At 33.0% G+C, this 14625-nt stretch overlaps 3 protein-coding genes across 3 annotated transcripts in view; 2 read left to right on the top strand and 1 right to left on the bottom strand.

Moving 5' to 3' along the window:
- On the bottom strand, nt 948-1453 carry LOC104768092 (uncharacterized protein At4g04775-like). The gene is made up of 2 exons (XM_010492023.1): nt 1295-1453; nt 948-1217 (listed from the first exon to the last, which is right to left on the bottom strand). Exons 1-2 carry the CDS (start codon nt 1451-1453, stop codon nt 948-950), a joined length of 429 nt encoding a protein of 142 aa, XP_010490325.1.
- On the top strand, nt 9802-13041 carry LOC104766922. Its single transcript, XM_010490894.2, has 3 exons — nt 9802-10144; nt 10459-12713; nt 12801-13041. The coding sequence occupies exons 1-3, from the start codon at nt 9991-9993 to the stop codon at nt 12873-12875; spliced, it is 2484 nt and encodes an 827-aa protein (XP_010489196.1). The 5' UTR covers nt 9802-9990; the 3' UTR covers nt 12876-13041.
- The window catches only part of LOC104766921 (probable LRR receptor-like serine/threonine-protein kinase At2g16250), a 5073-nt gene continuing 4839 nt past the window's right edge, over nt 14392-14625 (top strand). The window contains exon 1 of the mRNA XM_019240978.1: nt 14392-14625. The gene's annotated coding sequence lies outside the window, so the exon portion shown is untranslated.

Genomic DNA, 14625 nt, shown 5'->3' with positions numbered 1-14625 from the left:
ACATATGTAATGAAATGTTCTTGGTTTTTGATGTTTCAGGTTTATGTACTCCATATGTGGCAAAGTTTCTTGCTAGAGAGCATGAGAAAGCTTCAGAATGCCAAGTTTATCCTTCTACTAATGGGTGCTTTGAAGTCACACTGGATGGAGACAAGCACATAGTGTCTTTACAAAATATGACTTGTACCTGCAAGAAGTATCAAATCTGTGGGATTCCATGTGAGCATGCGTATGGGGTGATTCTGAAGAGGACGTTAAATCCTGATGAGTATGTGTGTCAGTGGTTCCGTACTGCTATGTGGAGGCTTAACTACACAAATGGCATTACTCCACAAAGGGGTGCTCGTCACTGGCCTTCAACTTTAGGTGAGGATGTTTATGTTCCACCTGAGCCACCACAACCTGGGAGAAAGAAGATAACTAAGGCAGACAAGAAGAGGAAGCCAGGTGTAAATGAGTTTGCGGTTTCTTGTTCTCATTTTTTGGAATTTGCGGTTTTTCAGGCTTCTCAAGGTGGTGGAGGAGAAGTTGTTCAAGGTGGTGGACTTTCTCAAGATGGTGGTGGACTTTCTCAATCTGGTGGAGGAAAAGTTGTTCAGGGTGGTGGAGGACTATCTCATGGTGGTGGAGGACTTTCACAAGCCTGAATATGGAAGATTATGGTATTAGGGGTCTGTTTTTTGGTCTAAGAGACTAGTTGGATCTGTATTTTGGTCTGTGATCATGTTGAGAACATGATTTCAAAACCTTATCATTCTGCTTGTTTTCAGAACATGTGTTCATCATGTTCTGCCTTTTATGAAATGTGGAATGTCTTATCTTATTAAATGCAATCGCAACACCAACAAGAGTTCACAATCAACACAAACAAGGGCATAAAGCAGAGCATACAACCGAACAATAGTTTACAATAGCTCATCATACAAGCTTAAACAGAGCAAACATGATCATAAAACCGAAAACACATCAATTATAATCTTCTTCATCCTACATTGCAATTCAGCTTTTGCTTCCAACAAAACTTCTTCAACCCTCTCAAATAGCTCTTTCTCGAACTCCATTTGCATCTTCTCAAATTTCATCTTCTGGTCTTGCAATGTCTCTATTGTAAGCTCTTTCATCTCTTCTTTTACTCTCTCAATTTGAACACCCAATGTTGCTACCTCGTCCAACAATGCCTCATCGACCCACTTAAAGGTGTGGTTATCGTTCACAAGCTAAATTATATCATACAAAACAATGAGAATTGATGAGAATTGATGAGAATCGATCTCGACAAAGCATAACATAGTACCTTCTTTGCTGCTGCTTCTCGACATCGAAAGTATCGCCGAGAAGGATTAGGCTCGGATTTGGAATTCTTTGCCACGATTTGTTCCCCACACCAAAGGCACCCCAACGATGAATCCTCTTTGTCGGACATTTGATGAACCACTCGAAGCTCCAGAAACATTGCTCATGGTTGCGGTTACAGAGATCGATTTAAGAATTTTATGCTTTTAGGGTTTGAGGATTTGGGGATTTTAATGGAGTTATAGATGTATCTTCTCGGGTCGGGTTATTAACACTACTCGGCTTTTATTTTTGGTTTTGTATTTGTTATGGACGGTTTCCTATCGGTTCATTCTTTAAACCGAAAACATTCCGATATATGGGTATATAGGTTGGGAAGAATTTCAGGAAAGACATCTGGGATGAGGGTAAAGTTTGGACTCTATCTAGTACGATATCATAGTTTTCATGGAAAACCAGGACGTTTTCCCATAAAATATTGAAGGTTTAAAAGTGTGGAGAATTCACAAATTTAAATTTAAATAGAAGAGTTACACTTTTTTTTTTAAATAAAAAATTATTCTAAATGTTCTAGTTTAAATAGAGAAAGTTCTCCAAATCAAATCTTGTAAATTCGTAAAAATCAAAAATTGATTTAAGTGTCACGTAGAAGTACTAAACATCTCCAATAGGTGTTCTAAATGAGTTTCTTAAAACTGAAATAGTACCAAATAATAATAGAAGAAGAAAAATAGAGGATATGTTTTTTTTTTTAACCTTTAAGTTCTTCTTTTAATATAATTAGTTCTATTTTTTGTCGCTTAAAATTTAAATGTTAGATGCTTTAAGACCACCTCTAATGATGGAAATTGTGAAGGTTTCTAAAAAAAATAAAAATAATAATTTTTTATTTATTTTTTTTATTAAAGTTAGACCACTAATAAAAGATCACCTTCAGAGACAATGTAAAAAACGTTTTTCAAACAAGTATTTTTAGAACACTTCTATATTTTCTCTCATACATTTTTAATATATTTTCTTTTTGTATTCGTTATAAACTTTGTTCGGCAACTCCAAAGCATCCCATAAGAGAAAGCTACAAAAGTTATCATATTTTTCTAAAAAAGTTTCTCTTAATAAAATATCTATTAACTTTCCAACTTGTTTATAACGAAAGTTGAATTCACGGAGAAGCTTATTCACAGTTTGACAAATATGAAGTACAATAAATTTATATTAATTAATATTCTATAAATTAATAATTATTATAAGCTAATAATTTTTCACGTCTTAAATTGGGACTATATAATTTTGGACACAATTAAATAATATAATAAGATAAAAATTATTTTTGAAAACCATATGTAAATATATGATCTCATTAATATTATATAAATTATTAGATAAAATTATTCATTAATACTGTGTAAGAAAGTTTAGTAAAATATGATTCTTGTGTTGTATTTTGCTTAAACTTTTTTACTTTTTTTTTCAATTCATTTTAAATATTTTTCTTGCATCAAAATTTTTTTATGTCTTTTTCAAAACAAGACAATTGTTATTTTTCTTATAATTTATTCTAAAAAATATTGAATATATTGATTACGTCTTATATATATATATATTTTATTTTAATTGCCAAATTAGGAAAAAACTCTCTATATAATTAATAATTATTAACTTACTGGTATTATTAATTTAGAAAGATTTTATAGTAAATGGAATCATATGAACTTCATATGATTATGAATGGTTTGCTATTTTCCGTAATTATGAGACATCTAATAATAATAACAACAACGAACAAACTGAAAAACGAATGATTTGTTATGAATATTCTATATTGTATGGATGTCTATTATCGGTCTATTAGTAGATCAACCTAAAATCCTAAAGTTGTATCATTATATATATGTTATATCCTATGGGATAGATTAATAACAAGAGAACAATTCTCTAAACCTTTGTTCTAAACACGTTATGAGTATGCTCGAATCCTAGCTGTCTATATAAAAAAAAAAACAAAACAAAAAATAAAACCCCAAACCGCCGAGACGTTGAGGCATTGAGCAGACGTCACCGACAGACTTTCTTCTAGAACCAAACTATCTTCGTTATCAATCAGATAAGTATTCATACTTTATGTTTGAGTCATACTTATTGACGATTTGACTCATGCATCTAAAATTATATTACCGTCGCATGATTTATAATTTGGTCGTGATCGGTTCATGCTACGGATTGTGTGTTATTATTTATTCCTACGATCTGCTTGAATCATAATTCATTATGGTATTGTCAAGCTTTACTGTTTGGTTTGATGAACTTATATCGGTTTGGTAGTTTGAATTCTAAAGCCATCTATTTGATATAGTTTTATGATCAAAATAAATCGTTTCATGGTCATGAATGACACATGGTTTACCCTTTTAATCGATCTGTATTTTTTTTTTATTGAGATAAGTGACATCTATCAAATTGGTTTATCATCTTGTATATAAGATCCCATCATAATAGTTTAATAATTAATTTGTTATCACAAACCATGCTTTGTTATTGATCGACACATGTTCATGTTGACATGTTGTTGTTTTAACTCCACCATATATGATTTGTATAGTTTAACTCCACCATGTTTTGTTGTTTCATGGTCATGACATATGGTTAATCGGTCATGGTGTATACGGTGAGATGATCCGGCAAAATTGCTTTAACCGTGAACTCCCCACATAATTATCGACACGGAGACGGGCAATGATCGAGCTAAGTACTATTTTACCCAACATATTTATATAGATCTAATTGCTTCAGTAATCAAACATGATTAATATATTCATGGCTTCGTTATATAGAACTCAATTTTCTATATAACAGATTGACCCATATCTACTTGGATGATTCACCGAAAAAAAAAATGTTTTAATTGTTCGGTATTTGTTGGTTTACTAATAAAATAAAAAAAATATATATAATCATATTTTTTGGTAAAACGTTTTAAATTTTATAATAAAATCTTTAACGAAAAAACGTTTAAAAGAAAAAGATATATATATAAATATATATAAAGAAATGATGCTTAATAGTTAATACTAATTGAACACTCATTTATATGATTGTTTATAATATTTGTGAATTATATTTGTTTAATCACAAATTTAAATCTAATAAAACTAGATATAATATTATGATGAAATATTTTTAATCATGTCCTTCGATTTGTATGGTAAATAAATTGAAAATTTAGTAACAAATTACTAAATAATGATTATGATCATGTTTTCATGGCTTCACTTCTATGGGGAAGTTTAAGTCCAAGTATATGACCATAAAAATTCACTTATTCTTTAGAATAATCTAGAGAAAGTAAATGACTAAAAGTCTATAAGAGAATATATATAAACAACTAAATTCCACTTATAACCAAAATTAAAATAGAAGATAATATCATTGTTGGAAATATATTAGAGATAATATATTCGACTTGTCATAAAATATTGTTGTCATGTAAACACAATATAATGAAAATATATTTTAAAAATATTATAATCTTGTTATTTGTAAATGAGTAAAATAGTGAGATGTTGATCATGAATCACATCCTATTGGGTTGCTCTATTTATGTGAATTATGTTATAAAAGAAAAAGAAAGCAACACTAATGACATTAGTCGAGAAAATTGCTAGAAAAGTGGTCATGAATGTGGATAGGATATATAAAGTCACGCTCAATGTCGACTAATTTCTCCACTAGAATTGAATAATAAGATATATGACGATGAAAGAAACTAGTGTGAGACAATTTCCACTATTCTACTATAATATTAAGAAGTAGTAGAAAAAGTATTGAAAGCTCTTGAAGAGTATATATACAATTGCCTATGAGAACATAATTTGATAATTATGTGTTATAATCTCCCAATTAGTCTCAAAGTTAAAAGGGTCTAAGATATAATACATTACCCAATTTGAGAATGTCATTGATTACAAAGTGGAATTCAAATCGAGATTGATAGACATGAAGTGTCATCATCTCGAGGGGGAGAATTCATAAATCCCACATACATAAGTGATGGAACAGATATAAGATTATGTTCACACCCAAAATGAGTTTAATCACTCATATGAAATAGCAAATCTTGAGAATTTGAAAAGTAATCATGTTGAGACAATATGCAAAGAAAATACTTTGAAATCATAAGTATTACCCAGGGCAATAAAAATATTTTAGAGATTACATGCATTATCTAGAAGATAAAATGCTTTGTGAAAATCTCACTGTTTGACATGACCGGTTAAGCCATTCCGGTTGAGTAGTGATGCAAAAGAATAATCAGAAATTTCTGAAAAGATTCATGAGAGAACCTAAAGAGTTTTCGTAATGATTTCTTATGTGTGCTGCTTTACAAAGCAAGCCGATTATATGGCTTTCACCAGCCCAATGAATTCGGATAGTTTCAATTTTCTGGTACGTATACAAAGAGATATTGTGGACTGATCATCCACCATCTATTTTTGTTATTAACATGCAACCTTGAGTTTGCAAGAGTATTTGGTTAATTGACAATGGTTGTGAAACCAGACTATGTAATTGACAAATGACTCTATATGTCAATAAATTCGCATCATGAACAAATTATCATGAGTACTCCCCATTATAATTGGTTTGGGTCAGAAACCATATATACCCCATCTAAATCTGTTATACATATTGAGTTGCTCCACCACATTGATTAAAATGGGATTTGAAAGTATGTTGGAAATAGTTGGATATAAATCTCTCTTGATGATTGAATATCTCGAGATGCAGAGATTGTTGGTTAAGTGACTCAGTCTTTCCAACATGAGGGGAGAAAATAAACAGCTGGTAAAGAAATATATTGTAAGAAATTATCTTGATCCTCGTACTAAGAAATGTGTGCTAGAAATTAAAAAGATAATTTATTGGCAAAATTTGCAAAGATGCTAAAAGCATGCAAGAGCCATTTTCTGACCTTGAGTGATAAAGTCACATATACCAGCTGTGCTCCAATTGAAATTAATATCCTAGAAAGATAAGATCAACTGCTAGTAAGTCTAATGATCGCATGAAGTGTGATAGACTTATGGTTCCAAATATAAGCATCCTCGGAAAAGAAAAAAGGAGCATAAATTAATATGGCACCGAGGAAGCAAAGAGTTATGGAAAATCTCTAGGAGAGATGTAGACATGAGTAAGAACGAGATTCAAGTACCTGAGAATCATAATGAAAAGAAATCTCAACAAGTTGAGTCATGTCTATAATGAAAAAGGAACCAATAAGCAAATCGACGTCGTAATATGTTTGCATGCACTGTTGCAGTTGATGATATTATTGATGAAAATCGAGGATCATAAACCGCGGTTAATACAAAATTTTTTATTGAAAAGTGTACACAAAGAATGATTGGTTAATCATTAAAAGAAGAACTATGAAATAGTTCAAGTCTCTTAAAGAGATAATATTTGGACTTGTAGTCCTTACACTTGAAAGTGTAAAATGAGTGGAACATAAGGGGATCTTTATGAGAAATAAAGTATATGTAGTATTACAATGATTCTCATAAATACTTGATGTTTATTATGAGAAATGCACTCTCATATGGTGGAAGCAACTATGTAGAACCCTTATGAGTTTGACAATAAGAGTAAGACTTGATTCAGTCTAGTGAGAAGGTTTTCAAACTGTCAGAAGTTTTCCTTAAATTGATCATATTGCTAGAAGCAATATTTTATAGTTCTCGAGCAAAAGTTTTGTAGACTTTTGACATCTTTGAGGAGAAAATAGTGAAAGTTTATCTCTATGAGAGAATCATGGGTGTAGATCATTGTTATTGATCTTAGTGATCTCATAGTAGGTTGAAAATAGATCGGGAACAAGCTAAGTGAATATCTTAGGGTTGTGTAAATCCGAGATTGAACACTCATTGTAATTGTGTTCAAGAAGTATTTTCAAAAAAGTTTGAGGATGTAGGCATTTGCTTAAACTCGTTAATAGAAAAATTATATGTGTCTCTTATCTCTTCAGCACTTACAAGTGGTTCTTGTTAAAAGAAATGTACAAGAACAAGTGCGAAATATGTTGATCATGAAAATATTATCTGATCTCGAGTAGAGATTTCATATACCAAGGAATATTTGGAGAAATAATCAGTGATGAAATATTACTCCTGAAAGATGGAGAAATCAGATTGTATAAGAGCAGATATTTCATGAAATTTCTTGAGGTTATAGATTTGGCATCTGATGAAAGAGATGTTATCTCAGGATGCTTACATAATCTTACATAGAAAAATGGTCTTGTAGTACCATACTAAGAAAGAAGAGTTGAAAGAGAAAGTTTTACAAGGAGATTATGAATAAAATCATATGTATAAGATTATTGTTTAGAAGATTGTATGAAAAAAGAAGATTCGAGCTTCAAGTTCAAATAAATGGAAAAGGAATCTTCTATATGAAAAGGGTGCAAATGACTTGAAGTCCAATGACCCGAGAGAATATATGATGATCATATGTGTTTTATAACTCTAAGGCTCTGTTTATAACAGTTCAAAAAAGATGATATATATGATCATAATGCATAACCTGAAGATGATGCTTTCAGGGGGAGAAATATGATCATAAGCATGGTTGTATTCTTTTTCCCTTATCATGGTTTTTATCCCATTGGGTTTTTCCTTGAAAGGTTTTTAACGAGACAACTAAGAACACGCGAAAGATAAACACCTGAAGAGGAATATTATGATTCCAATGGTGAAAGACTATCATCTTCAAAGTCTTTGAAATACATTGATGAGATTGTGAGAAACAAAGATAATGATAAAGATGAGTCACTTGTGAGACCCATGACCAATAGAAGAATGGCGATACACGTTTACTACATATTCGTTCAAGTGAAGATTTGGCGAACCATTTACCAAGGTGTTTCTAACCACTATTTTTAAGAAGCTACTTCATCATATTGGTTCAGTCATCTCAAAGATTTCAAGTGATGTACTCAAGAGGGGGAGTAAAAGCGCGCTGCACTCTTTTTCCCTTAACCATAGTTTTTCCCACTGAGTTTTCCTGGTAAGGTTTTTAACGAGGCAGCATCTCACATGCGCATTTGGAACTACATTTTTATAATGGTCATCCAAAGGAGAGTGTTATGAATATTATATATTGTATGGATGCCCATTAGCAGCCCATTAGTAGATCAACCTAAAACTCTAAAATTGTATCATTATATATGTGCTATATCCTATGAGATAGATTAATAACAAGAGAACAATTCTATAAACCTTTGTTCTTAACATGATTCAAATATTGCTCAGTGAAAAGAGTGTAGTATCATTCTTAAAGATCCAAATATCTTAAAACCCAGTTGTCTATCCAGGAAAAAACGACAACAAATTTTTTCCTTTTGACATGAAAACGATCGTTCATAAACAAAACAACAAACAAACTGAAAATCGAATGATTTAAACATTACTATTTTGTAGGGTGTAGACCCAAATATCTCTTAAAATAACAACAACAAATATCTCCTATACGATAAAACGGAAGTACACAACTTTTTTTAGACTATATAATTTTTATAAGTTGGTTACAAAATATGTTATATATTAAATATAAGTTAGTTATAAAAAAACGTTATAGATTAATTGGTCAATTCATTGGCTATATGAATACACTTAAGAATATCCCAAAAAATCTTCTTAAAGAGAATATTCCAATGATTTATACATTTTTCTAAATAAAATCTTTAGTATTCCATGTATTGTTACAAAATATATACTATTAGGCATAAAAATATATTCTTAGGCGTAAAAAGAAATAAAATTTTGGCAATTTATCACACTTAATCGTGATTTCCGAGATCTTATTGTTCAACTGAAAATAAAATCTTACCTAACCACGGGTCATATTAAAAAACTTTCACCTAACATGTTCAAAAATTAAAATAAAAACAAACAACAAACATAACCATTTTTCATACATAAAATTACAAAATTAACAATATAAAACTTACAAAATATATATTTTTTTCAAGTCATTATATTAAGCATATGATTTTATTGCATAATGTTTTATCCAAATTTTTTTTAAATAATCGTATAAATTATATTTTATTTTAAAATTATAATATAAATAAAAAGAATTTCAACCTGTGCTCTAGCACGGATTCTAATCTAGTATATATATATATATATATTTTCGACAGCAAGAAGGATCATATATTTAAGTCGTAAAAATACATTTTCTTTTTAATTACTTGCACTTAAGAGTAACAAAATTGTAAAATAACCCCTCTCTTTAGCAATATTGTCTCAAAATCAAATATTATCTATCAAATGACTGATGTCTAACAGCTTTATTATATTAACGATTGGATTTGGGTCGTCAGACTCAGACCCAACAATTTTTGAAACACCCTTTTTTATATTCACCAACGGTCAAAAATATCGAGTAGCCGTCGTTTAAATCCTCAGATCGATCGATCTTTCCAAAAATTGCAACTAGCCGTTACGATTCTCTCTCTGTCCCTCTCTCTCTCTCTCTTTCTCCCCACTTTCAAACTCTCTCTCAATCTTTAGAGCTTTCTTGATCTCTCTCTCTCTCTCTCTCTCTCTCGCAATTTTCTTGGTTCATTATTTCTTTTAACAACCTAAAGATCTCAGATTTGTTAACAAATTAAGGATTCCGAACAATTTGTATAAGTCAATGGCTTCTCCAACCAACAAAAATCCCTCTTTTTCTCCGCCAATCCCTAACAGACCAAACCCTAAACCCAGAAACTCTGAAGCCGGTGATCCGTTACGCCGGAGCTTTGGTGGCAACCCTTTTCCGGCGATTACAAAAGTCAATATCCCCTCAGGTTAGGGTCTTTCTCAATTCCTCTAAAGTTTCGATTTTTAGACTAGGGTTAACTTTAGTCTTTGCAGATAAAGATTTGCTCAATTCGTGAAAGTTTCGATTTTTAGATTAGGGTTTAACTTAGTCTTTGCGGATAAAGGTTTTGCTCAGTTTAGATTAGGGTTAAAATTAGTCTTTATCAGGAAAAGGTTTCTCTTTTTCGATTATTAGATGTGTTCCTGTAACTCGTAGATAGATTCTCTTGGCTAATCTTGGTTCAGAATCTTTGATATGTTCTTGCTGATTGAGGTGTTGTGATGTTTTGTTGTTCTTCAGAGTTTACTCGGAGGAACTCTTTTGGTGGAGAAGACAAAGAGAACGAGACCAAAGCTGTTACAACTCCAAAAGCTTCCAAGAACTTCATGTCACCAACAATCTCAGCAGTTTCTAAAATCAATCCATCGCCAAGGAAGAGAGTGTTGTCTGATAAAAACGATATGTCTCGGTCCTTCTCTGATGTGAAAGGTCTTATCTTGGAAGACTACAAAAGAAGTCATCACCGTGCTAAGTCATGTGTTTCGTTTTCAGATGTCATACACTCCATTTGTATTGACGAAAAGATGCAGTTTGAAGGGTCACATGACATGACTGTGACTGATTTTGATGAGAAGGAAGTTTATGAGAACAAAGGGATTACATATTCTGATCCAAGGTTCAGGATCAGTCCTCGTCCTTCTGTTCCATACGCATCTCCTGAATTTGCAGCTCGTGAAGTTGATACTACATTGCTGCCTCCTTATGATCCGAAGAAGAATTATCTGTCGCCAAGACCTCAGTTCCTTCATTATAAGCCGAATCCAAGAATCGAGAAGCGTTATGATGAGTGCAAGCAGCTTGAGGAACTTTTCATCTCTGAAAGCTCTTCTTCGGAAACTGAATTGTCTGTAGAAGAATCTGATACATGTGAGGAACAGGACAAGGATGGAGCTGAGACAGTAGTAGAAGATGAAATTGAAGATCTGGAGCAATTGGAAGCAGAGAGTGATCAAGAAATGGTTTGTGAGAGCGTTAAAGAAACAAGGCAGATTCCAAAACAGTCTGGTTTCAGGAAATTTAAGTTTCTTGGTTGGTTTTTGGCTTTGGCCATGGCGTGTTTGTTGGTTTCAATGACCTTTTCTCCACTGATGATCTCAACTTTCAACGAGTTCCATATCCCACAAGAAATCACAGAGTTTGCAAAAGCTAATAACTTGGACGAGTTGAGTGAAAAGTTCTGGACTTTGACAGAATCATCACTTGTGTACATGGATAAGCTGATCTCAAGTCTTGGAGGAGGTAATGAGGAATATGGTCAGTTGCAATTTCATAACTTCACGTATACTCTGGAGGATAATACTGTTTCCCAGCCAACAAGTGTTGAAATCAATGAAGAACCATTACAAGAGAAGAGCACAGTTGAAACCAATCTTTTAGATGTCAATGGAGAGGATGGTTCTGTCAATGTCTATGGAGAGGATGTCTATGGAGAGGCTGGTTCTGTCAATGAAGAACCATTACAAGAGAAGAGCACAGTTGAAACCAATCTTTTAGATGTCTATGGAGAGGACGGTTCTGTCAATGTCTATGGAGAAGATGTCTATGGAGAGGATGGTTCTGTCAATGGATCTGAGCTGAAGAGTGGAGGAGAGGAGAAATCAGATGGGGATGCAGAAACTAATGAATCTGATGAACAGACTGAGGTGAGATGGAACACAGATATAGAGTTGAGTGCAACTGAAGAGAACTTGAAAGCTCTTTCCGAAAATGGCTTCAAGTGGAACACTGAAGAACAGAGAGAGTCTGAGGTGAGTCCTAAAGAAAAGCTTGAAACAGGCTCATCCAAAAAGGACCAGGAGAAGCTGGAAGAAGATGTATCCGACGCTATCTACATTAACCAGCATGTTGAATCCTTTGCCATCAATCTCCACCAGCAAAAAGAAAGTGAGATACTTGCTGCTGAAAGTGGATCAGAAGAAGAAGATTTTGGAGAAATTGGTGATGATCTTCTTCATCTTGAAGTAAGTTCTTCTAACAAGGCTGACAATGACTTAGCCAAAGCTGATGCTAAAAGTGGAACAGAAGAAGCTTTTGGGGAAACTGCAGCAGAAACTAGTGATGAACTTCATCCTGAAGTAAGCTCTGATAATGATTCAGTCAAGGTTATGATAGTACTGTCCTCGACTGTGCTGGCTCTACTCGCAGCGGTTGCTTACATATACGTTAAGAAGGTAAAACCTGTGGCTGTATTTGCTCCTGAACCAGCCGCTGAGACCATCATCAAGGATGTAGTACCAGTAGAGAATCTGACAAAAGAAAAGCTTTCTTCACTTAACTTCAAGGCCGAAGAAGTTGATGACAGAATGAGCAACAGTTTCCACAAGAAGAGCTCATTCCACAAAGAACCTCAAAGCGAAGGAGGCAAGAAGAATAACAACAACAGTAGCAGTAGCAAGTTGAGGAGAGAATCAATGGCATCTTCAGCATCAGAATACTCTGTTGGCTCCTTTTCTTATGGAAGTTTCACAACTTATGAGAAAATACCCATCAAAAGTGTAAGTACCATCATCAAATCAGTGATCACTTAAGTACAAAGTTTTTGCATCGTTTTTAACACTAACCCGTTTTATGGGATTACACAGGGTGATAGAGAAGAAGAGATGATTACACCAGTGAGACGTTCAAGCAGGATTAGGAACAAACCATCTGGGGTATGATAAAGAGAGACAGACGTGTCATTTCATTCATTGCACCACTCTGCAATGTTTAGTTTCCTTTGAATTAGAATTAGGGTTTTTTTTTTTCACTTCTATAAATCTCCTGATTTGTACCAAACTTGATTCAATCTTGAATTGATCCAATCCAAAGTGTTCGTTTAGAAAGGTGCTCAAGTTTTCTTCTTGCTCACTCTCTCTCTCTCGCCTCCAATATCAGTGATAAGAAGGTTTATAAATCGAGTTTTAAAGGTTCTTTTTTTTTTTTCTTCCCAAGATTCTTAATTTGGTTTCGTTTCATATCCGCGATTCAATTTCAGTTTCTGGATTCTGATTGAACTTGGGAAGTTTAATCGATTTTGATGACAGAACATAGAACATAAGTGTAAGTATACTACCATCACTGGATTGGACGGATCATCAGTTGTCCTCCAGAAACATTTGATTGATGATGTCTGTGTGAAAATTCAAACATTAATCCCATGAACATACGCTAGAGTGAGACCGTTCTCACGATACTCAATGTTCGTTCCCTAAATTAGCATAGAACTCGTATACTACTTTCACAGACGAAAGAATCCACATCAATAACCGTATGAATAACGGACCCATGTTGGAGAATATATTGAATATATATATATTTTTTTTTTTGTTAACTAGGAAGAGTTTGGACCTGGGCTTTAATCTCCCCCATGGCCCGGGACCAGCCTTTGCTAATACCTTATGACATGGCGTAAAGCATCCCTCCCATCAGGACTAGGGAGCACAAGGATCCAACTCCTGCACTTAAACCACTAGCCCACTACACCGGTGGTTATATTGAATATATTGCCATTTAAATGTTATACTATGCCAGTTGATTTGGTTGTGTGCTTGTGAATTGACCCGCTAAATCTTGGTTCGAATCCTGTAGACGTGTTAATTGTTTTGATTCTCTAGTTTTGTTTATTGGGCCATATTTAATCATATGTGTTACAGTGATTTTGTATAGTTGTATTTCGTAATTACTTTTTGAAGGAATTAACAGAAGATTTTTAGAAAGATATAAAAAAAGATTCTCTCAGTCGGCCAAAAATGGTGAAATATAGGAGGAGAGATATATTACTCCTTAAATATATGAATGTACAATAAATATTACAGAGAGATAATGTAATAATAAAATTTGAAGAAAAAAAAAAAAAACTTTTGTTCCCAACCCTTTTTATAGGAATAGTAATTGCGCCAACTAAGCCTTATAGCGGGGTTACCAAGTCAAACCACACTAGGCTATTTTTAAAAATTTTAATTTTCAAAAATTAGTAAACCAAATCAGATTTATATTTACAAAAATCAAAAAATAAAAAATAATTTCGAAGTTTCTTCTAAAGACGAGAGAGGAGTGTCACAGTCTACAGTTGTTTTCTCAACAATCTCGATCTTCTTCTTCTTCTTCTTCTTCTCTCTCTTCAAAGATTTTTTTCCCACAAAACAAACAAATCACTTTATGTGTGTTTTGTCTTATTTTAAGGATTAGTGAATTTTTTTTATTTTTTTTTCTCATAAATTAGGATTTAGAGAGAGGGAAGAGAGAGAAAGAAAGAAAGAGAGGTGCTTTAATGTCTGTGAAGGTAGGAGCTGTATTTGGATCCAGAAACAGAGCAAACCCAGTTCGATATCTGTCTCTTTCATCTTCTCTAAATATCGAAAGACTTGATTTTTATTAGGGTTGTGGGATTTGGGTATTTCGCTTAAATCTCTCTCTCTCTCTCTCTCT

This window comes from Camelina sativa, chromosome 19 (genome assembly GCF_000633955.1).
Source record: "Camelina sativa cultivar DH55 chromosome 19, Cs, whole genome shotgun sequence".
NCBI lineage: Eukaryota > Viridiplantae > Streptophyta > Magnoliopsida > Brassicales > Brassicaceae > Camelina > Camelina sativa.
This window is presented reverse-complemented; position numbering and strand designations above follow the sequence as displayed.

Coding starts and splice junctions, on each gene's coding strand:
- LOC104768092 (XM_010492023.1), bottom strand. CDS start 1,453: ATGTTTCTGGAGCTTCGAGTGGTTCATCAAATGTCCGACAAAGAGGAT. Junction 1,218..1,294: donor GAGAAGCAGCAGCAAAGAAG/GTACTATGTTAT, acceptor GATATAATTTAG/CTTGTGAACGATAACCACAC.
- LOC104766922 (XM_010490894.2), top strand. CDS start 9,991: ATGGCTTCTCCAACCAACAAAAATCCCTCTTTTTCTCCGCCAATCCCT. Junction 10,145..10,458: donor AAAAGTCAATATCCCCTCAG/GTTAGGGTCTTT, acceptor GTTGTTCTTCAG/AGTTTACTCGGAGGAACTCT. Junction 12,714..12,800: donor AGAAAATACCCATCAAAAGT/GTAAGTACCATC, acceptor GGGATTACACAG/GGTGATAGAGAAGAAGAGAT.